This window comes from Triplophysa rosa, linkage group LG4, assembly GCF_024868665.1.
Source record: "Triplophysa rosa linkage group LG4, Trosa_1v2, whole genome shotgun sequence".
In the NCBI taxonomy this organism is placed as follows: Eukaryota; Metazoa; Chordata; class Actinopteri; order Cypriniformes; family Nemacheilidae; genus Triplophysa; species Triplophysa rosa.
The window spans coordinates 28,917,249-28,940,363 of NC_079893.1; the positions used below are offsets into that span (position 1 = coordinate 28,917,249).

The 23,115-nt window shown below is 38.8% G+C and overlaps 3 protein-coding genes across 5 annotated transcripts in view; 1 reads left to right on the top strand and 2 right to left on the bottom strand.

Moving 5' to 3' along the window:
* The first annotated feature begins 128 nt into the window (after positions 1 to 128).
* On the top strand, positions 129 to 2,861 carry LOC130552845 (patatin-like phospholipase domain-containing protein 6). Its single transcript, XM_057331480.1, has 5 exons — positions 129 to 286; positions 488 to 604; positions 886 to 973; positions 1,075 to 1,223; positions 1,299 to 2,861. The coding sequence occupies exons 1-5, from the start codon at positions 143 to 145 to the stop codon at positions 1,371 to 1,373; spliced, it is 573 nt and encodes a 190-aa protein (XP_057187463.1). The 5' UTR covers positions 129 to 142; the 3' UTR covers positions 1,374 to 2,861.
* A 1,199-nt stretch (positions 2,862 to 4,060) lies between these two features.
* On the bottom strand, positions 4,061 to 19,027 carry map2k7 (mitogen-activated protein kinase kinase 7). Of its 2 annotated transcripts, XM_057331694.1 has the most exons (12): positions 18,866 to 19,027; positions 14,808 to 14,855; positions 12,817 to 12,961; positions 12,674 to 12,740; positions 12,476 to 12,589; positions 12,115 to 12,234; positions 10,863 to 10,970; positions 10,555 to 10,734; positions 10,305 to 10,385; positions 10,007 to 10,149; positions 9,878 to 9,923; positions 4,061 to 9,242 (listed from the first exon to the last, which is right to left on the bottom strand). In XM_057331694.1, exons 1-12 carry the CDS (start codon positions 18,984 to 18,986, stop codon positions 9,102 to 9,104), a joined length of 1,314 nt encoding a protein of 437 aa, XP_057187677.1. In that variant the 5' UTR covers positions 18,987 to 19,027; the 3' UTR covers positions 4,061 to 9,101. The 2 variants fall into 2 exon arrangements, with proteins under 2 accessions (XP_057187677.1, XP_057187678.1); XM_057331695.1 differs by lacking the exon at positions 14,808 to 14,855.
* A 704-nt stretch (positions 19,028 to 19,731) lies between these two features.
* The window catches only part of pkn1a (protein kinase N1a), a 33,730-nt gene continuing 30,346 nt past the window's right edge, over positions 19,732 to 23,115 (bottom strand). For both annotated transcript variants that reach the window (XM_057331508.1, XM_057331507.1), the window contains exon 22: positions 19,732 to 23,107. In XM_057331508.1, the coding sequence (XP_057187491.1) occupies positions 22,904 to 23,107 (204 nt within the window). In that variant the 3' untranslated portion in view covers positions 19,732 to 22,903. The remainder of the gene's footprint in view (positions 23,108 to 23,115) is intronic.

Consider the following 23,115-nt stretch of genomic DNA (forward strand, 5'->3'; position numbering starts at 1 on the left):
TGAAATTCCGTGATGGACTCCTAAAAGTTCATCAGCTTCCTTTAGGAAACACATTCCGAATGCATTTAAAATACCAGGAAAGCGTTTTGAAGCGTACCGTGTATAAACGTGGTGTGTCCTCTTTGTATCGCAGGTGCCTGATATGGCTGAAATTCAGTCACGTTTGGCCTACGTGTCCTGCGTACGGCAGCTGGAAGTGGTCAAAAAGAGCGCCTACTGTGAATACATCCGCCCACCCATCGACCGCTTCAAGACCATGGACTTTGGAAAATTTGATGAAATCTATGTAAGAACTCAGTCCAGTATCTGTTCTGCTTGATTTATCATTTAAGAAACAGAAATAATAATATTATAAAGTCTTTCTCTTATCTGGTATATTATACGGTTACACAATGCCTGATGTTTGTTTCCAGGTTGTGTATTGAATAACATTACAATCCATATAGTTAAATTGCTAATAATAGATGATTTGGTTTTTCTGTCTCAGGATGTGGGGTACCAGCACGGTATACTGGTGTTTACCGAGTGTGCCCGTGGTGACATCATTGAAAACATGCTGAAGGACCATAGATCAGCGGATTATAATGACAGCAAGAAGACCGATGTGAGTTTTCCACTATAAATCACAGACATATTTAAGCAATATTTTGTCTTGTTTCAGATTTTTTTGTTGTGTATATTTTAAACAAATATTGCATAGAATAAATATAAATATATATTTTTTATTTTAAATTTAGCAATTTTGTGTGCATATAAATTGCATCATATGCACACTGTATCACTTTCATCATCAGCTACTAAAAAAAACTCATATCGAGTTTTCATTCAATTTAAACATTTTATGTAAACGTCTGTATTTATTATGATGTTATTTCACTGTTTCAGTCCTGCACGTGTCCCAGTGCAGATTTCACAGATCTAGCCGAGATAGTGTCGAGGATTGAACCCGTGCAGAGCTTCCTAGGAGCCGATGGTCAGTTTCTAGAGATTCAGATTCTCTGTTTTCAGATTTTTGCGAGTTAGGAATACGATGTACTCGTTATCTGTACGCATCTCATATATACGTGCGTCTAGCAGAGGAGTCCGATTATGCCACCGAGTATGAGGAGGACGGTATGGACCCGGTACGAGAAGAGGAGGGTGAGGAAGAGGAGGAGGAAGAGGGCGAAGACCCCGAGGACCACTCTCCAGGAGAATGGGGACCAAACGGCGTCTTCGCGACGGTACATTAATCACATTTACTCTATACACTCGAGAGACGTCCTAAACATATACGTTTCTTTTTCGTGTGGGTGTAGGATGAGGAGAAGACGGTCCGTCAGAGGAAGACCATCTCCAGGGGGTCCAATGTCTCTGAGGTCTCAGATTGCTGAAAGGAAACAGTGGTGGATGTAGAGGTCAAAGGTCATTAAAACAAGTCGTAAAGCGACGTCAGAAGCGTGAAAAAGGATCGTTGGGAAGTCGCCAGAGATGCCGTGATACAGACCTGCTACATTATCCATTTCTCGGTACCCGAACACGGTCCCACTGGTGTTGTTTTGCCTTCGTTTTTTGGTGTGTTTTTTTATTGAGGTCTTGAAGACAACACAGTGGCACGCTTCGGAGACTCTGGACCCGCACACGGAGAAACTGTACCACTGAAATTCAGTTTTCAGTATGTTTGGTATCAAACCCAGCAGACCACTATACTTCCTTAACCTGCTTAACCTTCCGTTTGCGTACAACACTCGTTCAGTACGTCTGCTTTTGAATCGAATGTGACGTGAGTGTGAACGTGTGCGATCGGGAAAGTGACTGTGATTTGATAGTTTGGGAATTTTTCCGATGAACGGTGGTCATGCTTGCAAAGTCGGATATGAAAATCTTAGAGAACGTAGAATGGTATTAAGTTAACGTTATTGGAGAGAAGTATTTCAAGTATTTATGGATTGAAAGGAAGGAATATCAAGGAACATTTTGATAGAATTAATGAAATGTGAGAAGAAAGAGAGGTGTGAAGTGAAATAAGGGGTGAGGTAAAAAAAAAACGAGGTAGACGGTGTTCAGACGAGTGAGGTCCACTGTAAAAACTGTGAGTGAGGTAATAATAAGAGAGAGAGAGAGAGAGCGCAAAGAGTAGGCTAAGGTAGACAGTGTGAAAGTGAATGAGGAAATGAGGTAGATGGTGAGAGAGTGAGGTAGACATTGTAAAGTGAGGTAGGGAATGAGAACTGAGTAACTTTAAAAATTCTGTTAATGCCAAAAATGTGTTGTATGGCTTATTGTGTGTTCAGCCTTGAAATGAAGAGCTACTTGTGCTTCAGGTAGTCAAGGTGAATGTCTTATATTGAAAAAAAAACACCTGTAATGATATTGAACATGAAGATATACGGTTTCAAAGACCACAGCAGGTTTTCATCGGTCAGTTGGATTTGTGTTGTGTTAAGCCGTCGCCTCTCATTTTCAAGATTTCTTGCAACAGCTCCTACTATTCATCCAAATGTCATTCATCCTCAACCTGAACACCGTCTATAATCAATGTTTAAACCCCACTGAGATGTACAGAGACATTGACGCGTATGCTTCGTCTCAGTGTCTTTACCGATGTTCAGGAGAACTGAACGGATTTGCCAACTATTTCGTTTAATTTATTTGTTTTATTACTGGCTTTTTTTAAAAACGATTTTACCGAAAACGTAGAGCTGCAAATGGTTTATTACACAGAAGAGAGTTTCTTATTTTGCTTGATTAGCATTTTTGCACTGATAAAAATATTAATTTTGAATGTCTAATATGAGAATAAGAAGGGGTCATGTGTGACTGTTGGAAGCCTTGGAAATAATTGTTGAATTAAAAAACCCTAATGAATAAAATCTTATTTAATGTCACGGTTTGATTTTTTTTATGGGAAAAATGTTGTACTCTTCATGTTTATCATTTTGTAAGGCAACCGTGAGCTCTGCAGCTTTGTTCTTCAAAACTGATCACAGAGGGTTGACATCAGCGCTCTTTAGCTATACAAACTTTAAATCGGGACACAAACGCATGAGAGCACATAAAAATGTATTTGCTTCCTGCCGTGCAGCGTTACAATGGCATTAATACTGACAAAGGTTATGGTTACAAAAGATCTATACATAACATGGTATGTTCAAGTATATAACACAATAATATTTATATAAATGAAATAAAATATAAATCGTTTATGTATAATATTATTAGCCACCAGCAGACCGATAAACAAACACAGACGGTAAGTTGACTCCGGGCCAGGCGCGTGCGTGCTTGCGATAAAACTGTCTAAAAAGATCAAAGTTTAACTAAAGTACACTAACTTGTGTTGGTTTAGCACCCGTCTAACATTTAGCATGAAGAGCCACACATGGTCTCTCAGCTTCCCAACACTCATCTTTTGAGTGTAATTCATTGGCCAAAAATAAAGAAACACAAATTAAACCTATTCAAATATCAAATTGAGTGATGCCATTATTTAATTATTTACATTCCTTTAGTTTTCGCAATACTTCCTTTGGCAATAATAATAGGTTGTGAAAATATATAATAATAATAACGGACTTTATTAAAATCTAATTTTGTGACGGTTTTAATTTATAGTAGTGTTTTAATATTTTTTGTGTTAAATGAATTTGTTCCCCTTCAACCTCATGCAGCACTGTTGGTTAACATTATTTCAATAAATTGTATCTTCAATGCAAATACAGAGTAAATAATATTTCATAACATTTTTGTAATCAAGACGTGAAAGTGTGCATGTTTAAAGAAACATTAAAACAATGTAATTATTAACATAATTGTTTATTATTCTTATTATTACTATACGTTTAGATTAAAAAGACAAGTAGACCTCCCCCATTTATTTAAATGTAAACGTACATGTTTTATTACAGCGATAGTTTATCTAGTTTAAATATTTACTTTATTAAAACACTACTTGTTACTGAGGAGAACTAGAATAGGTCTTCGTTCTTTGGTACCGTCCTGAATTGTATTATCTCTGATATCATGAATGGTGATGTTTGAAAGTGACAGAGCAGAAGACTGTTAATAAACAACACAAACACAGTTTTTTGCATTTTATTTGTTTTAGGTTTTTGTGTTTTGAATTTTTCCCAAAAAAATCCTGAGGTATTCACAATATAATGGCATTTCTTTCACTTGAAATAGAGAAACAAAACAAGTGGGTAAAACTGTGATGATAAAACGGTGATGGCTGTCTCTCAATACAACAGTTTGGGATACTTTTGTTCCAGGCTAAGAACCCAAAACAGAAAGAAAGCAATAAAAATAAATAAATAAAAAAGATCAATATTCATCAAAGACACATTATTCGTGCTTGGATGTTGAGGTTCAGTCTTATTTTTTTACATACCACATCAAATATCGAATTTCTTCCAGAAAAGAGTGAAAACGTTGCATCATAATATCTGTATTCTATAACGTCCGTATATTCGTATTGTCTGTTGTTGGCACGAAAGCATTTCTAATCAAACATTACAATATATTTTCGAGCGGTGTAAAGATGCCAACAACAACAGAGTACAGAATTAGCAGGTCTAAACATTTCTAAACCAATCAAACAGATTTTGTGAACTACATGGTTCTAAATTCATCATCACGTCAAAAAAATATATATATTAAAATAAAACCTCCAGTACAGCAGCAGCTACAAATAGTGAGATTTCCACAAAGACACATTCTAACCATACAGCAAAACAGCTCTGGGCGAAAAACTTACTACACAAACAAAAATAAATGTACAAATCTGAAAAAATGAACATCAAAGCAATAAAGCGATTGCTTGGCTTCTACAGAAAAAGACACACCTTTGTAGCAAACGTCAAACGTCTCGCGATTTGTCCCACTCGACTCTTTTTAATTTGGTGTAATCTTAACCCTGAAGAGTAATAACATTGTGAAGACAAAACGGTATTTTAAAAACAAAACCAACACGTTTGGTTTCCTAACAGGTGAAGACGCAATATCTTGCTCGCTAAAACCTCTCTTAGCACTCTCTTGTAAGATCAAACACAAATACAGATGAACACAAACGACTAAACATACAACACAAACAAAAATCAAACAAGTAGAATTTCTATAATGCATAAGCAGATCAAAACAAGGAGACATAAAAAGGCAAAAGTGTGTCTTTTTCTAAAAACACGATATTTTGGTGAAAAAAACGTACAGAAAATATATTTTTTATATATGTAAAAATCATAAATAAAGATAAACGTTTACACGTCTCCCTCCCCCCAAACGAAGTGTAAAGATCAACGGCAGTTACTTCGAAGATCATAACATGCAATTGATATACTTACAGCACTGGACAAACTACCAACCCCAGTACAATCCTTAAATATGTCAGCTCATTTTAGAAAACAACAAAGAAAACACTATCGATCAGAAATTCCCTCACACATCACGGAGACCAAAGAGACGCTCGGGATTCTCTCCGTCTCTCCAGTAGTTGCGTGCATTTACAGGAAGTTCAAGGGAAAAGCGACCGGTTTTGTTCTGAGTGACTGCATAGTGAGTATTTGGTTTGCTTACAGGTGGGGCGTCCTTACGAGAACTCAAAAACAACTACAATTCTAATATTTAAAGACTGGATTTACCATCATATGACATGATGGAAGAGCACGCTAGAATAAAAGCAGTGATGCGCAACACACACACACATAATAATGCTATGGAAACTACAGGTTTGCTTTACATCTCTGTACATGTTCGTTTGGTGTTGTCAGACAGAGTTTAGGATACATGTGATAAAAACCTCTAGTTAAAAAAACAGAAGAGTGATGCTTCAAGTTAAAATAAGGGTTGAAAGCAAAAAAGTGCCAGAAAACGTCCATTAAAACCAAAGGGAGGTGTGTGTGTGTGTGTGTTAACAGAATGAGAAGAGTGAAAATAAAGCATTAGATGTCATGTTGAGTTTTGATCAGAAGGGTGTGAGGTTTCACCCATCACAGGCCTGTACATACATAACATTCCCTGCATCCTCAGAGCAACAATCCAGCATTTACAAACAACGTCACTGGTTACAATGTTTTATTGATGACACCTATGATGCGTAATGCTGCAGTGAGGTCTACCGAGAGAATTACGGACGGACAGACAGACAGGCAGGTATCACGATATCTGTGATGAATTTCAACAAGAGATCGAAGTCACATTGATGGCAAGCCATGTTAGAAAATGTTTAGTTAATATAAACTATTACATCGACCCGTATTGCGTGTCTATGTTGGAGCATCTGGAAAAACAAGATCAGCCTTGTGTCGTAAAACAGGAATATTTTTGTTGTTTGGTTACCAACGTTCTTCAAAATGTCATCGTTTGTGTTCTGCAGAAGAGAAAAAGTCACACAGGTTGACATGAGGGTGAGTAAATGATTAAAGAAGTTGTGTTTTTAGGTGAACTGTCTCTTTAACAGGAGCGGTGTAGCAATACAGCACATTCTTTTTGAACAAATCCGCATGTTCATCCTTTTTGACCCGATTTCAAAAACCCAAATTCATCCACCGCAGGACGGACACAGGAGGACAATTACAACCATATGTGAGCTTGCATGAGCTACGGTTAATGGTGCAATAAAGACTGAACTCTAGCTCAAATATATATATACATATAAATCCAGTCGGTGTGTGTTTAATAAAAATGACCTGCGGTTATTCATATTAGTTGTGCGAGCGCTGCAGTCTGTGACTTGACATTGTGAACTACAGATCTTCAGATAACTTCCTCGCTTTCATTTCCCCATCGTATCGAGCGCTTGACAGGTAACGGTTCATGTATTTGGTAACGTGTACACGTTGCCGTGTTTATGCATTTGGTTTAGGAAAAACAAGTCCTTTGGGGCATATAAAACTGACAGCAGCATCTAAAGTAAATAGTAGCAGCAATAAGATCATAAATAAATAATCATAAGAATAATAGCAGATAATACGCAGAAGATAACAAAAACCCCCTAAATAAAAACACGACACATTGGTTCGATACCATTGAAAGCTTTTACGCAACATCCAGCTAGCTCGCGAAACAGCAACCTATGAAAACCAACACCTTACATCTCCCGCACCAAAAACAAGTGGATACTTTTCATTTATAGGACTTAACTGACGTCTTTCTCTCATACTTTCAATAATCCACCTAGATTTTCCACAAACATCCTTACCCACGACCATTTTCCACAACACAAAACTTCCTTCCTGAACAACATACCCTTACCCTCAGATTCTCTCTCGATTCGGTCTTCTCACACTAGCAGTGATTTGGCTTCTTAAAGCGGTGAATCTCAAACTCTAGAGCTTTGGTTGTGAAAGTTGCTGAAAACCTTCAGCGTGACCCACGAGCATGTGCTGAGATACACTGAGAACAGAGCAGTGCAGTGTCCAAAAATAAAGTGTTAAAAAAACAAAAAACTTTGGTTTACGGGAACTCTAATGCTTATGGAAACAGAATGAAATGACACAACAAACATTGATGAGTCGAGTGAATCAGATCAGAAAGTTTATCAATGAGGAAACACTCAAAAACGTCTCTCTCTCCTCCTCTTCACGGAAAACTGCTACGCTTGTCTCTTTCAATGGATAAATAAAAGCGACTACGACATCGTTCAGCTAGTCTTCCAATAGTCACAGATAAAACTCTTAACTCATACTTCTAACACCCACCTAAGGTGTGCATCTGGACAATTTTTTTTTCTAGTGATAGACCAATATCTGGCCAAATAGCATGCCGATATTTACCGCTACTTAGTCAATTTCAAAATCTTGTCGATGGACAAAATCTTCGATAGGGATGCAACGCTTCACCGTGAGCCGGTTGAAAATCGATTTTAATATGTGACGATTCAAGCCGGTTGAGATGTTATTTGAATCGCAATACATGTTTTGAACAGCAGGGGCCTCTGTGTTTACGGCAAACTTGGAAAAAGTGGTTATGCCGATATTTCTTAAATGTAAAAAAATCCAAGAAAAGCACAGACAAAGTCTTAGTTTGTTTATATTAAAGAGTCTTTCAGGTTTGTTATTTGACAAAAAAAAAATTCACAAAGAAACGTGCAGCATTTGAGAAATAATAAAAGGGCAGTTGTTCATTTCTAATTTGTCTAACTCATTTTGTAAAAATAAATCGTATCGTGAGATCAGTATTGTGAATCGCATCGCGGGCTAAGTGAATCGTTACATCCCTACTTTTCAATTTCAATTTAATTTAGTGAACTTTGAGGAAAAACTGTGTTAAATGTTTAAGTTCATATTTTTTTGCTGTAATATGACTAAGCATTGTATCGGTTTTGCATTAAGTAGAAAATACATATCGGTCAACCACTAGTTTTATTTTCATATGCAGTTTTCTTCATCATTATTCTATACCAAATCTATTATAACAATCTAAACATCAAGTATTAAAAGTTTGACCTCTAAAATCTCCATTTATTAAAATCCTAGTCACTATTACTGAAATATTGGATGACGCTCCCTAGCACAGAAAATAACACTTCTACAAAACATATAACTGAGCCATATATCATAAATTCTTTCCCTATTTGCGTCATTTTGCAGAACGGTAGAACCGATAAACCTAACACACACACACACACACACACACACACACACACCATTGCACAGTGTTGTATGACTACTCTGTTCAGTCCCTGAGTAAGGGGCTACGGAGAACGTGTTGATATTGAACGTGAGGAGAACGGATTTAGCTTAAGCAGATCCTCGGCGCAGAAGTATATAAATCGTACTGTGTGCGGTGAGGAATACTTATCAGCAATTAAACAGTGTAGTACCGTAAACGTGCATGTGTGTGTGTGCGTGTCACAATGAGAGTGTGTAACTGTGACCATGTAACGTTCCATCCTGTTCGACGGGTGGAGGACGACAAAAGTATTTCAAATTGACATTGAACCTGCTCAGGAGTGTCTGTCGATCGGTCAAACTCCCAAACGAACATTCTCTCTTACTTTACAGCCATTTCGTCTTTTACAATCTGTGTTTCCACTGCTCCTTCCATTCCATAATTTACATTTAAAACCTGTCTGTCCGTCTCCAAACCAAACTCTCCATATCACGTGGTTCTCGCTCTCCGTCTGGCTACCTGCTGAAGAGAGAGTGAAGCTGGTGGTGACTGAAGCACTGACTGCTGCGCGGAGACTCTGTGCGGTCCATCACCGTCTGGAACCAGCCCGCCACGTCCACCTCCGACACCTCGTAACGTCGAATGAAACTGTGTTCCTACGGAAAAAAACAAGTCTATTATGTGGAGATGCACGATACTAAAACCGACAGCCGATTATTCAGAGTGATATCTGCCGATACTGATTCTGAAGATTAAATTCATATTTCTTAAATATCTTAATGTTATTAATTCATATAATGACTATTAATATTGAACATCAAACTGGTGATGTTTCTTAACATTTTCTATATAAAGAGCACAAATTCATTGCATTTTTCTGTCCTCTTTTGATTGACAGGATATATCGGCCCTGATCATGTCTGTTTTTAAAGTATCGGCCAAAAGTGTGAAAAATTGCTTTTATAATTCAATTGCTTTTTATTTAATACTAAAGATTCACCGATATATCGGCCAATAATCAGTATCGGCCGATATATCGGTGCATATCTACTATTACTTTTAAAGTACAGATTATACCGATATATCGGCCTAGCAGATTAATGAGCTGTTATTGGCCATTATCCATATGTAAATGCATTTAAAATATTCGCCAATATATACATTTTAATTATAGGCACTGGCAGAGTAAATTGGCTTTCTCAATATCGGCATCGGGCATTACTTGACCTCCAAAGTACACGACAATTATAAATTAGGGTAAAGTGGAAGTACGTGAGATGTCGACACTTACAAGCAGCTTGTGGTATTTTGGCCTTTTTCTGTGATCCTTTGTGAGGCTGCAGAAACACAGAAAGATTAGATATGCAAGTACACCATTTTAGTTTGTATACTCTATAAAACTTTGCAAGTGTATGTGTACCAGTCTTTAACAAAGGACTGGAAGTCTGGAGAAAAGCCCATGCTGAGAGGAAGGACTGGTGGGTCCTCTTGAAGGACTTTGGTCAGGACTTCGAAGTCTGTCTTGCAGTTCTTATAAGGAAACTGTCCTGTGGCTAGCTCCACCTACAGGCGGGGAGGAGGAAATATGAGGCAGGTATCCCAAAGGATGTTGTCTTGAAATCTACCTCTTTAATTATATCAAAATTAGTCACATGCACATGGAAAAAACTAAACTGACCCTGGGAAGAGAGGTGTCAACATAAGGAAGGAGAACTCACCAGTGAAATGCCGAGACTCCAGACGTCAGCTCTGATGTCATAGTCTGGTTTACTAGGGTCTGGAGGGTCTATTCTCTCAGGCTGAGGAAGAAACCAGAAACAATGATGCAGATTCCCCAAAATTAGCCATGTCATCAAACAGGCGCACGCTGGGCAAAAACTGATTATCCATGATGATTTATGCGTAACTTCATTTCCAGAATGTAATAAGACGTTAAATCCTAAATGATCGATGTGCGTGTGTGCTCACCGCCATGTACGCGGCACATCCAGCACTGCGAGTCTTAGCTTTAGAATCCACCAATCTTCCGCTAATGCCGAAATCACACAGCTTGATTTGCCCTTTGGCATCCAACAAGATATTAGATGGCTTAACGTCTCGGTGAATCACACCGTGTTTCTCCTTCAGGTACAGCAGAGCTTTCACGATCTAAACACAAGAGGAAACGAGACCAATATTATTAATGTGAGAATAAATCTGGCCACCAGCAATTATAAGAAAGCAGATTCCACAATGAAACGGGTTGACACAATCCAGTTTAAAGGGTCTCGTCTTACAGCTACGGTCATGTTTCCCAGAATGGCCTCTGGTATGGGCCCCTGGATCCTCTTCTTCAGCTTCTCTGCACACGTCCCCATTAGTTCCATGGCGATGAACACATCCGTCTACAGAACAAAAGACATCCTTCACCATATATCAGGGGACGATAGCCAACGATATATTGCATGGGTCCAAATTATCGATTTTTCTTTTATGCCTAAACTCAGTAGGATATGAAGTTAAGATCAAGTTCCATGACGATATTTCGTAAATAACCTCCCGTAAATGCATCAAAATATTATTTTTGTGAGCGGATGCAGCAAAATCGCGAACAAAATGGCCGAAAACACGCCTACGAACATCGCTAGCTGCTGCATGTTCATTTTTTCCGCGCCTCTGATGGACAACTTTAAATGCGATTTTCTCAATATATAAATTTTGTTGCACCCTCAGAATCCAGATTTTCAAATAGTTGCTTCTCGGTCAAATACCGTCCTATCCTAACAAACTATATACCGTATCAATGAAAAGCTTATTTATTCACCTTTCAGTAGATGAACGAATTTCCAACATTTCGTTTTGTGGTCCTGGGACACATCATGTAAACACAAACTTGTACAAACTCTTAATCGTTGAACAGCCCTACTTAAAGGGACAGTTCACCCAAAAATGAAAATTCTGTCATCATTTGCTCGCCCTCATGTCATTTCATACCTGTATAAATTACTTTGTTCTGATGAACACAGAGAAAGATATTTGGAAGAATGTTAGCAATTTTCAATTCCGTGACATCATTGACACAGATTATTTTATTTTTTAATTTAAAAAAAATTAATTTTAATTCTTTTTTTATTTAATTTTTCCATAGCTGGAAAAATGTAATGGTAGTCAAAGGTGCCCCAGAACTCTTTGTGTTCCTAAATTCTTCCAAATATCTCATTATGTGTTCAACAGAACAACAAAATATACAATATTTTTGACTGAAAATTGCTAACATTCTTACAAATATCTTTCTTTGCGTTTAACAGAACAAAGACATTTACATAGGTTTGAAACAACCTGAGGGTGAGTAAATGATCACCGATTTTTTTGGGGGGGGGGTGAACTGTCCCTTTAATAGTCAAAAACAGTCTCCAGGATCAAATGTAACATATTTATTAACTTTTTTTAAGCTTAATTACGGATGATGCAACTAAACTAATCAAATGTGTGATGCATCATACCAGGAAAGTTGGACAAACCATTACAGGGTGTGTTTGTGACGCTCACATTGGTGACTATAGCTCCGTAGCACTGGATGATGTATGGACAGTCATGACTCTTCAACACAACGTCCAGATCCATGAGGATCCTCTTATTCTCGTCTTTATTACCCGTCCTTCTCATTTGCTGTAGAGAAACATTACAGTGTAAGAACTTCAACTCGAATCACTACAAAGAGACTTTCACATACCACACGAACAGCGGTGATGTAGATAGTAAACAATAACTACAACATGACTAAACTGCTCTTTTAACGACTCTGTAATTACAAGGAAAGTTCAAGTGGAGGAACATGTGGATGCACAAACCCATCATTGATCTTTTAGCACTTTTGTACGAAACGCGCCGCGGTTCGAGCGGAGCTCACCTTGACAGCGATGACATGACCCGTCTTCTTAAAGCGAACTTTAAACACCTGTCCACATGTTCCACTGCCGATCTCGCCCTCACTGATCAGATCCGCCACTTCAGCCGGGTAACGCTGGATAACACACGGACACACACACACAGGGCTTGACGCGTTCCTCGCATCTCCAGAATGGACAAAAAGAGGGCGGGACCTTACCTGTCCGTCAATCTTCAGGTAACCGGTCTGCTTCATTATTTCCTGCAGCTTCTGGTCGATCTCAGCACTGAGGAGAAAAAAAACACATGAAAACACACTTCTTCCTCATTGCATCACTCCTGCCGTGTGTACGCGTGTCGTACTTTTCGAGGCTCTTCTGCAGGCAGTAGGGCGGTGTGGGAAGCGTGAGCATTTGCCGGGGTTTGTTGGGGTACGAGGGGTGTTGGGGAGAGCTTTCCGTGGACGACGAGCGACTTCCTCTGTCGTTCACCAGCGGTAACTGCAGAGCTGTAGAGAAAGAGCAAACGTCACGGGAAGAAGGATGACGAAAGTTACTGTCGGCTCGTAACTGGAAACCGTGTTTTTAAGAGATCTTCCCTATGATGCTTTCTGATGGGGTGCCGTTTTGGCGTACAGCACCGGCCTCATTTTGGGGAAAAGGGGGAACAGTCGGTGCTTGATACAACAGTACCCATACTAGTTATGTAAACACATGAATGTTGTGTCCTGACCATCACATGCCAAGATCAGACACACGGAAATCACAAAACCAGCCATCAGAGTTAGTGTTAGCATTCCCAGCATGCACCGGGGCAGAGTCTAATAACAAGCAGAGGGTCACCGTAGGGTGACGTTTGACATTCACTCACCCAAACCGTGCAAATTTTTTATATCGGCGCGAGCAACTCGTGTCGCTGGAGCACAGAACCAGGCAAGAGCGTTTTTATAGCACAGCGCTTCCGTTTGAACTATAGAGCCCTGTAAATACTTCATCCAATAAAGAGGAGGATGATGGAAAATGAAAACCATTCAACTTCGGATTCTTCCTCTGGTAAACCTGTTCATGGGAGAGAATCGGTTAGTTTGGGTTAGTCAGTGAGATCAGGCCTTGTGTTCACACACACACACACACACACACATATACAGCGTACGAAAACCTGCTGCGCTGTAATCCACATCTGTACAGAAACTAAGCTTTCTCCATCAAACAGACCGGAGGGAGGCAGAAGAGAAGAGGTGGCAGGCAAGTTCAAAACAAACCCACAGGTACCGAGCGCAGAACATCCCGTTGAGTGTCGCCATAGCTTTGCGTGTCGGAGCGTTTGTTCACAGTCGGGCCGTGCGGTTAAAGCCACATCATGCACAATGTCTGATCTTCCAGCAAAATGAGTTCATACAGAACATCACACAAACACACACTCGCTGCTCCGGAGAAGGGACTGGCAATGGTGGAATGAGAGAAAGAAAGAAAGAATGAATGAAGATGATTTGTGTAGAAGAAAAACTATATCGTCTTCTAACTGGAGGTCAAATTAGAAGGTAACGTAGATTTGGTCTCTGTGGAACAATAAGAGTCTGCACCTGTGTGACGTTCTTTCTTCTGCAGAACACAAACAAAGATCTTTTGAAGAACGTTGCGTTGGTAAGCAAACAACACAGACCCCCATTGACTTCCATCATATGGACACAAATCCACTGAAACATTTCTCAAAATATCTTCTTTTGTGTTCAACAGGAGAAAAAGGTCATATATAGGTTTCGAACAACACGATGAGAGACTTTTCATTTTTTGAATGGAATATACTTTTAAACGAGTCGAAATGATGAGTGAGGTCACGAAAGGACGAGGGATGATATGGGGCAAGGCTATTGTAGTTGACTAAAATTAAAACTTTGAAAACATTCCTGTTCATTGAAATCAATTAAAATTATTGGAAAAATGAACTCAAGGAAAAATGTAAATGTTGCCACAAAAATAAACTGAAGTAAGTTTAAAGCAGAATTATAATAATAGTAAACAAAAACTAAAATATGGCAACATTAAAAATAAACCAATAAATCATAATAATGACAAAAGCATATCCAAAATTGCCAAAACTTTAACTACAATTAACACTATAAAAATATAAAAATAAAAGCTAATTTAAAATATTTATAAAACTAAAATCAAAACTATTAACTCTGATATGGGGTGGTAGAATAGTAGAAGTAGAGGAGAACAGCAAAGACAGATGACAGCAAAAAAACAGATGCAGTTGTGGCTAATGTCACCTGCAAGATTGAGAGAGAGAGAGAGAGAGAGAGAGAGAGAGAGAGAGAGAGATGGTGCAGCGTGATGTAGTGATGATGGTACCTGCGCGCTGGGAGGGGGCTGGAGCTGGACTTAGCTGGATCACGATGACTAGATACAGAGGAGAGAAAATACACACACACTCACATTACTAAAACAGCCCACACACACCTACAGGATTCACTGCTTCCTTCCCTTTACCACTCCAGCGCAAACACACACACCATTTAACATCTACATTATCTAGAATACTTCCCACCACAACTCTGGACTATCCAGCATGAAAACTGATACACACAACCAAATTACTTTTACTTATTCAGTTTGCACATTTAAAGGGCTAGTTCAACTTTCAGCGATGGTGACCTTCATGTCATTTCAAACCTATATGACTTTCTTTCTTCTGCACAACACAAAAGAAGATATATAAGTACGTCAGTATCCAAACAACATTGGCCACCAATTTACTTCCATTGTATGGACACAGAACCACTGAGACATTTCTCAAAATATCTTCTTTTGTGTTACAAAGGAATAAAAAGCATTAAACCCCTTATGAAAGGTACCCTTAGTTTGTGCAACCACAAATTCACAGCTGTCTCGCTACAATAACCAAAATGTAACCGATGATGTTCGTAGTAAAATGCAAATGGTACTCCATCCGCCAATAAAACCCTTTGACCATACACTATTCTTTACACTTTTACTATAATGATTTGTTCAATAGGACCAAATAAAGAAAAATTGACTTAAAGGTCCCGTGTGTCATTTTTTGGGGATCTATTGACATCAATCAGGGCTGTACGTTAACTTTGTTTGCACGTAGCACTGGTGCTACAGAGGTTTAAAGTTTTGAAGTACAGGCCAAACAGTTGGAGCACAAGTGTAAAACGTCTGTTATGTTAGAAAAAATATACACAATATAAAATATTTAGTTTATCACATAAATAGGCAGGTAACGGACGAAGGACATTAATGTTAAATTTGGGTAAATTAGGGGCATATAATTTAGTTTTTCCCAAGTTCCTTTTTTCCGTTTTAATTTTTCTGGGATCTGTATTTTCCATTCTTTTACTATACAATAATTATATATAAAAAACAATATTTGCTATTAACATATTTACAATGGTAAACTGCAGTAAAATTCCTCACACATATATATATAAAATATTTGTTTAGTAAATATAAATATACTCTAGTGTTTATAGCTTATCAATTTACTGCTAGAATACTACCATTTATTTCAGTAAATATTATAATACAATACAGTGTTTTTAATCTGGATGTTCAAGTTTACCAGACTTTTTTGACGGGTCGTCGCAAAGAGTGTGTGGTTGACAACATCTCTCTAACAGTGAAATGCTAATGAAATAAACTCTCAGAGCAGCTCTCGAGATGGAGTTCATGTCATCATACAGAGACGCAGATAAATGCACGAGCGTCACACGTGTGTAGTAATGCGTTAAACTGTGCAGCTCATTCATATTCACGCAAAACAAGCAGATGACATATTTAAAAAGCTGGATAGCGCCTCCGCTATTCCTTCCCTGTTTTCACATCGTGGAAATCACAGGGCTCTAAATATGGACTCAGTGCAGCAGGAAAACAAGTTTTAAGCGCATTGATTTAACACACACACAAGCAAACACACCTCACAGAAACAAGCGGGCGGCTCTGTCTAAAACACGTGCAAAACTGAATCGCACGTGTGCTACAATGGTCCAGGGCTATAGACTCATTTTTCCCACTGGTCGCACTGGTGCGACCCACTTTCTCAGTTGGTCGCACTAATTTACAATTTGGTCGCACCCTTTTTTATAGTAATCATAATGACCTCAGTTGATGAATCTTTCTGCTAATTTGTCACTCTGTCATTTAAAATAGTTGGCTATAGACCGCTTCATATTTGTGGTTTAACACTTAGGAGCCCAATAAATCCAAAATAAATGCAAAGAATTGTTATATTATACAGTTGTTATCATTTACTTTTATATTCGAGTTATATATTGGCTATGAAATGATCTGACACAAATATAACCTGTCACACAATCAATCTTTATTGCCCTCTTTGCAAAGAGCTGTAATTTTGCCACTGGCCTTCTTTATGTTTACCACATACAATTAAATTAAATTAGCTAGCTCAAAACTCAAAAGTAACTCAGAACTAAATGATTATATATGTACTTTACTATACATTGTCATAAATAAACTTGAAATACTAAATCTTACTAACCACTCTTGTTAAATGGTCTAAGAACGCTTGTGTTCTGAGGTGTTTTGAGTGACTGGTATGATGGGTTCAGACAGTGAGTCACGTGAGTTCAGTGTTTGACATAGGAGTTGTTTCAACAAAATTAATCGGTTCAAAGGAGTCATTACATCGCGAATCTTACATTAGCTGACATTGACGCGCTGTTTGTTTTTCACAGCTGTTAGGACATTGCAAAAGATAGATGTTAACACTTAAAACACTTCATTGGATAGGATTTCTATGATCCTTTATGTTAGCTGCATGTGCGGAACACTTGTCAGGGAAGAAAAGGCAAGATAAGGAAAAGGAGGAGACAGCTCAGAAACCGACGTGTTCGACTTCATTACGCCCTGTGCTGAACGATCGGAAAATGACATCAATGTTCAGTGAGAGCGTTTTAAAAGCATATGGAGCGCTCTAGAGCTTTTATGCCGCTCGGTCTGCGCAACACCGAATGAAGTCAAACACACACTTTAGTTTGGAGTCAGAGGGATTGCACGAGCTCTCTGCTCGCTCTTTCCTGCAATTATCACAAGCATTCACCACTCATAAATCACATTAAATGTTAAAATAAATCTTTGGCGGGGCAAAAATTTGTTTTACGCACTCCCTGTGAAATGTTACCTCGCACGTTATAAAAAAAACGATCGCATTTGCGAGCATTTTGGTCGCAGTCTAGAGCCCTGTGGTCAATTCATTCTTAGCACAGACAGATTTTTAAATGCCCTGTAAATGTAATATGCATAACTATGTGTTCAGAGGTGTATAAAGACCTTACATAATGAAGTGCTATGTTGTTATTACCTTAGAATGAGCTACATCTACATACACAGCGGGTCCCCTTACAGGGAATTCGCCATGTTGTTTCTACAGTAGCCCTAAACGGACAAACTGCTCTACAGAGCGCGTTTCGTAAATACGTTATCTGCTTCAGCAAAGAATCTTATTTCTGTGTCAGCCACCATAGTGCTTCAAAAAGGAGAGGTGGAGTGATCTGTTGGTTGCAATTCGCAACCTCACCACTAGATGCCGCTAAATTTCACACACTGGAGCTTCAAGTAACACAACGAAAAAAACATTTGTGATTTGAGAAAAATACAGACAGCAGTCGATAAGTAAAACATTCATTACAGAATCAGTCATTGAAAACCCATCATGTCAGGTTTCTCTCAGTGTGTACTGTTCACTTTAAACACATTCAAAAATCACTCAAATGAACTCTGGCCATTTAACACTTTAGTTAAATTAGGGGATGGGGCACCTTTAATAGGATCCCCCTTACATCAATATAAATCAGCTGCCAAGTCAAGACAATCCCACTACAAACAAAAACTCCATCAGACCCATTCGAGATCCAAAGAGAAACCTGAACCAGCATTACTACAATTCTAAAAAAAACTGCCATGACTGTTATGATCTGACAACACAATACAGCAACAACATATAAATGATGTTTCCACATAAAGACAAATAACGTGTGAGAAAAGACAAGACACTGAAAGACCAAGACGTAGATATGTACACATATACCAAAAAAGAGAGATAAAAACAAATAAATAAACAAAAAACAGACAAGACAGATCGGCGAGTATCGGGGCCTGCTAAACACTGCTAGCCGCCATGCTAACGCTAGAAAGCCGACTGGCAGATGTTCCTGTTATTTATTTATACCACGACAAGATATTCCATTTAAACATCACTGGAGACCAAACCTGACGAACAGACACCGCTAACGTTATACGTTTAACAGAGGCCCATACGAGTAACGTTAAAGGTGAGTGAAGTGTCAGGATTCGATCGGTTTGTTTGTTTATATCATGTAAGCCTGTGATTCATCACCAATCATCGCTTCAGTCGCGCGCACACTCACTTGGCCTCGGACGCGAGCGCTGCGGGCTCATGTCGATGTTCAGGTCGATTCGTTTGCGGGCTTCTTTATTTTCCTGCTTGAGTTTCTCCTCGATTCGGGAGAGTCTCTGCTCCAGCGACATCTTGAAAACTTCAGCAGCACCATCGAGCGCCGCCACTCACTGCCCTCTAGCGGCCACTGAGGGAAAACAGCGACGCTCACTAGCAACACAGACCGGTTTCTTGCCAGTCGGTGACTAGCTGTAGTTTTATTACAAATACCATGCTTAACTGTATTTAAATTTGTGGTGACTGTGGCTTCATTACTAATGAAACCCCAAATAAATGTACTATACTATTTCAGTTAAGGGCACTGCCCGCTAGCGGCTATTGAGGGGAAAACAGCGACTCTCACTGTCCCAAACACCTAAAGAACATAGGAATTAATACATTTATAAAACAAGGACACTGGTTACTTTTAAAGGAAGAATTTGTGATCACTGCTAGACTAGGAAGGGTGAGACAAATTGTCTACTATACAAGATATAATGCAGTAAGATATCTTTAACACGTTTCTGTTAGACAAGAGCGTTGCACGAGGATAACACTTTTCTACTTTTTATGACGTACACTTCTCCCCTGGGTTCAACACCAACACCATACCTACTTATAAAGATAGTTTTGCATATTTTGTTTTTTATTCATTCCTGAGGCAAAATGCTGCATGTAATTGTGACTCGCTGCCCTCTAGCGGATATTGAGGGGAAAACAGCGCCACTCACTGCTCACAGTCATTTGTGTGAATATTTCGGTGTTCATCAAGTTAAGAGAACTTTCAAAAAAACCTGAATACGTTTTTACCAACCTACTTTACAAAATGACACGAGATCCCCATCATGTCATGGTTTATTTTTTCATTTCTAAAGGGTGTAGTCAAATAAACAATTCAGATGGACATACAAAACACAAACATAGTCATTTCAACAACATTTTCATAAATACAAATCATGTATAGTTTTGCTGTATAATCTCACAGGACATTAGTCTGCTCTTTTCAGGAAAGGAAGGATAACATTTGGTTTGTTAAAGCTTGAATTTATTCCATTGAAAATGTCGTGTTGTGTGTAAATCGGGGGGCTGCAATTTTGCTACACAATTATTCACAGTGTAAGTGTGTAGTGTGTGTATTTAGCTTTTTTGTTTTATCAATTTGTTTGTGTTAGAAAACAATGTATGAGCTTCCTGAAACAGATAAGGTACGACGGTCCGTTTCTGTCCGTGTGCGTCCTCAAAATGAGAGGCTGTTCTGCACAAAAACAGTCCAATGAACTTCACAAACTAATGTTTTAAAGGCATAAAAAGAGCTTTGAGGTAATAAAGGGTGTGAAAACACAAGCAGAGTCCTTCTTTACCGTAACAGTCACAAGTCGGTCATTCACGCTGTAACTACAATACACAACAGAAAGCAAATCCGATGACTAAAATTAAAATGAATTTAAAACGTATAAAATACAAACAACCCACAAACCATCTGCAGTTTGAGGCTTTTGAGTTTTTAACAGGAAGTGGTTTTATACCCTTGTAACAAATGTCAAAAACTTTGATAAAACTAGGGCTGTCAAACGATTAATTGCGACTAATCTCATCCAAAATAAAAGTTTGTGTTTACATAATATGTGCCCGTGTACTGTGCATATTAATAATTCTATGTATATATTTAAGAAAAATATAAAAATGATTTATATAATTTCAATTCTTGCTAAATATAAACAAATATTTGAATTATTTCCTAAATATATACGCGTGTATGTTTTTGTGTTTATAAATATAAAGTTAATATGCACAGTACACAGACATATATTATGTAAACACATACTTTAATTTTAGATGCGATTAGTCGCGATTAATCGCTTGACAGCCCTAATAAAAACAAAATAAAACAATGATTGGACTTGGTAAAAACACTTGCGTACACACACCAAACACATTCCTCTTCTTTTGCTGCTCCTCACATTCATAAAACCAAACTTCAGAATTTTTATACATGAGGTCAGCCTGCATTAATTCGAATGGTTCTTTTTTTCACGTGAGATGCAACAGTGATGCTGACTGACTGTATTGATGCGTTATTAAATTTCATGCTTAGTTCTGTGGTTTGCCTGACTCACATCGACACAGAACAGGGTAGACAGGACCAGCATTATTATAAGGCAGTTTAAACCAACCTAAGATAAGGTTCGATCGGTTTTCTTCAATTGTATAAATGTAACCTCGAAGTGCACTTAATGGGGTGGAGACCAAAACTGGTTACTAGACTGCTCTCCTGAATTTCCAACTGCTAGATTTATATGTTACGTGTCAAAGTGTTTTAGGATGTGTTTTGGTGTGACAAACGCAAGACAAAAAGAGGAAGTCCTCAACCATCGAGCACTTCAAGTACACATTCATTACTGGTCAAGCATAAACCAAAGAGTCTCTTCCACATGTTCCTTTGGGTTATTGGTCCAGGTCAGGCCAATAGAGATTATTCAGGCAGTAATGTTCTGTATGAGTTGACATTGCCGAAGAAAGGACAGGCTGGATGGATGTTTCTATAGTTTTTGCCAGTTGGTTTCTTAGTGGTCAAAGATAACAGAGACCGGTGTTTGAAAGAAAAAGAAAGTTTTTTCCATACAGATGGAAGCAAATGACATATTTACTTCAGTTTGCTGTCCCACTTCACATATCAGACGGCCCCTTCAAATCTAAAGGTCATTATTTGTAATTCAAAGCCTGATGGATTGTTCTTGAGAACCAAAACAGATGATCTAAAGTGTTGTTTTGGGTTTTCTGGATTGTGACCGCCTCTTCTCAAGCTTCAAAAGGACACAAAAGTGTCAGTGTGAGTCATGTTGTATATTTCAAATGTCCTGATGGCATTCAAAACTAAAATATAACCCATTATTTGAAAAACTCTTGACATGTGTCTCTTTCTATACGCATTCTCCATCCCTGAACTTACACCGTGTCTACGCTGGACGCGACCGGTGCGATGCGACACGCCATTGTCTTTTGTCGTGTCGCATCGGGCCACGCCGCGTCCGGTGTACACACGGTGTTATAGACCACCTCGCAAGATGTAAACACTGGTCCAGAAGCACTTCCGGTTTCAGTTTTTTTTTTTGCAGTTAAATGTTCTGTCGGTTGTATTTTGTTCAAACGTTTGTATAATGTGAAAAAGCTGAAATCGGAAATGTTTCTAGACCAGCGTTGATTACGTCTTCTGAAGTGGTCTGTACGTTTACTTTTCAAAAATGTGCAAAGACCGAAACAACAGCGATATCCACAACACGAGAGGAATGAACGGCATTGTTTGTGTACACTTATGTCCAGACATTCTTCAGTTAATAGTTGCAAAAAAAACCAAAGAAATGGCATGAGGGGGTATAAATCATTTTTGGGTAAACTGTTCCTTTAAACTACACGTGCACCAAACTATCTGCACAGTCTATCATTTTACGGTGCTTTATAATTGTTGAGTTCTTTTGCCCAAGTCCCTACATTTTTATTCAGACAGCAAAACTGTATGGAAAGTTGATAAGAACAGAATATTTCCTGGCACAGGCAGTAGTCCGACTGGCTTTAAGCACTTAAGACCTTTTTCAACCCATAACCAAGCATGTAAATGCATTTCCCAATATGCTCTCGGCCCTTTTCAAAATTCACTGAGGTACTCTTTTAGTGACCTTCACTGGCTTGCTTCACGTTTTCGAATAAATCTTCACGTCATCTTTCATGAGACGACGTGATGTGCTTCTTGCAAAAGCGGATGAACTCGAGACTGTGGATCTGTACGACTCCTCAAGACGAACCGCCAACTTACACAGAGGTGTTTGAAATATCTTTAAACAACAAACAACTTCAAACCAAAGCTTTCAATCCCGGTCTCGTTCTCTTTTCCACTCATCCACCACAGTGTTCACAGGTCCAGCGCTGAACCCACACACCCGAAAGCCGAAATTGGCTGCTCTTCAAGGTCACATGAGCGTCTCTCAACGGCGCTATCACAGTGAAAAAGTTCTCAGCAGAGGTCAGACACGTAGTCGAAGTCGCGGAAGCTGTCCTGATCCTTTCGCGTAAGCACGCGGGGTTCCCGTGGCGGGGTGAGGGACGGCGCTTCTGTCGTGAATTCTTCGTCGAAGTTGCTGACGTCCTCTTTTCCTCCGACGGAGGGAAGGAAGGGAGGAGGGAGTTTACGGAGGAGAAGAGCCTCCCAGTCCATGTTCTAAAGGA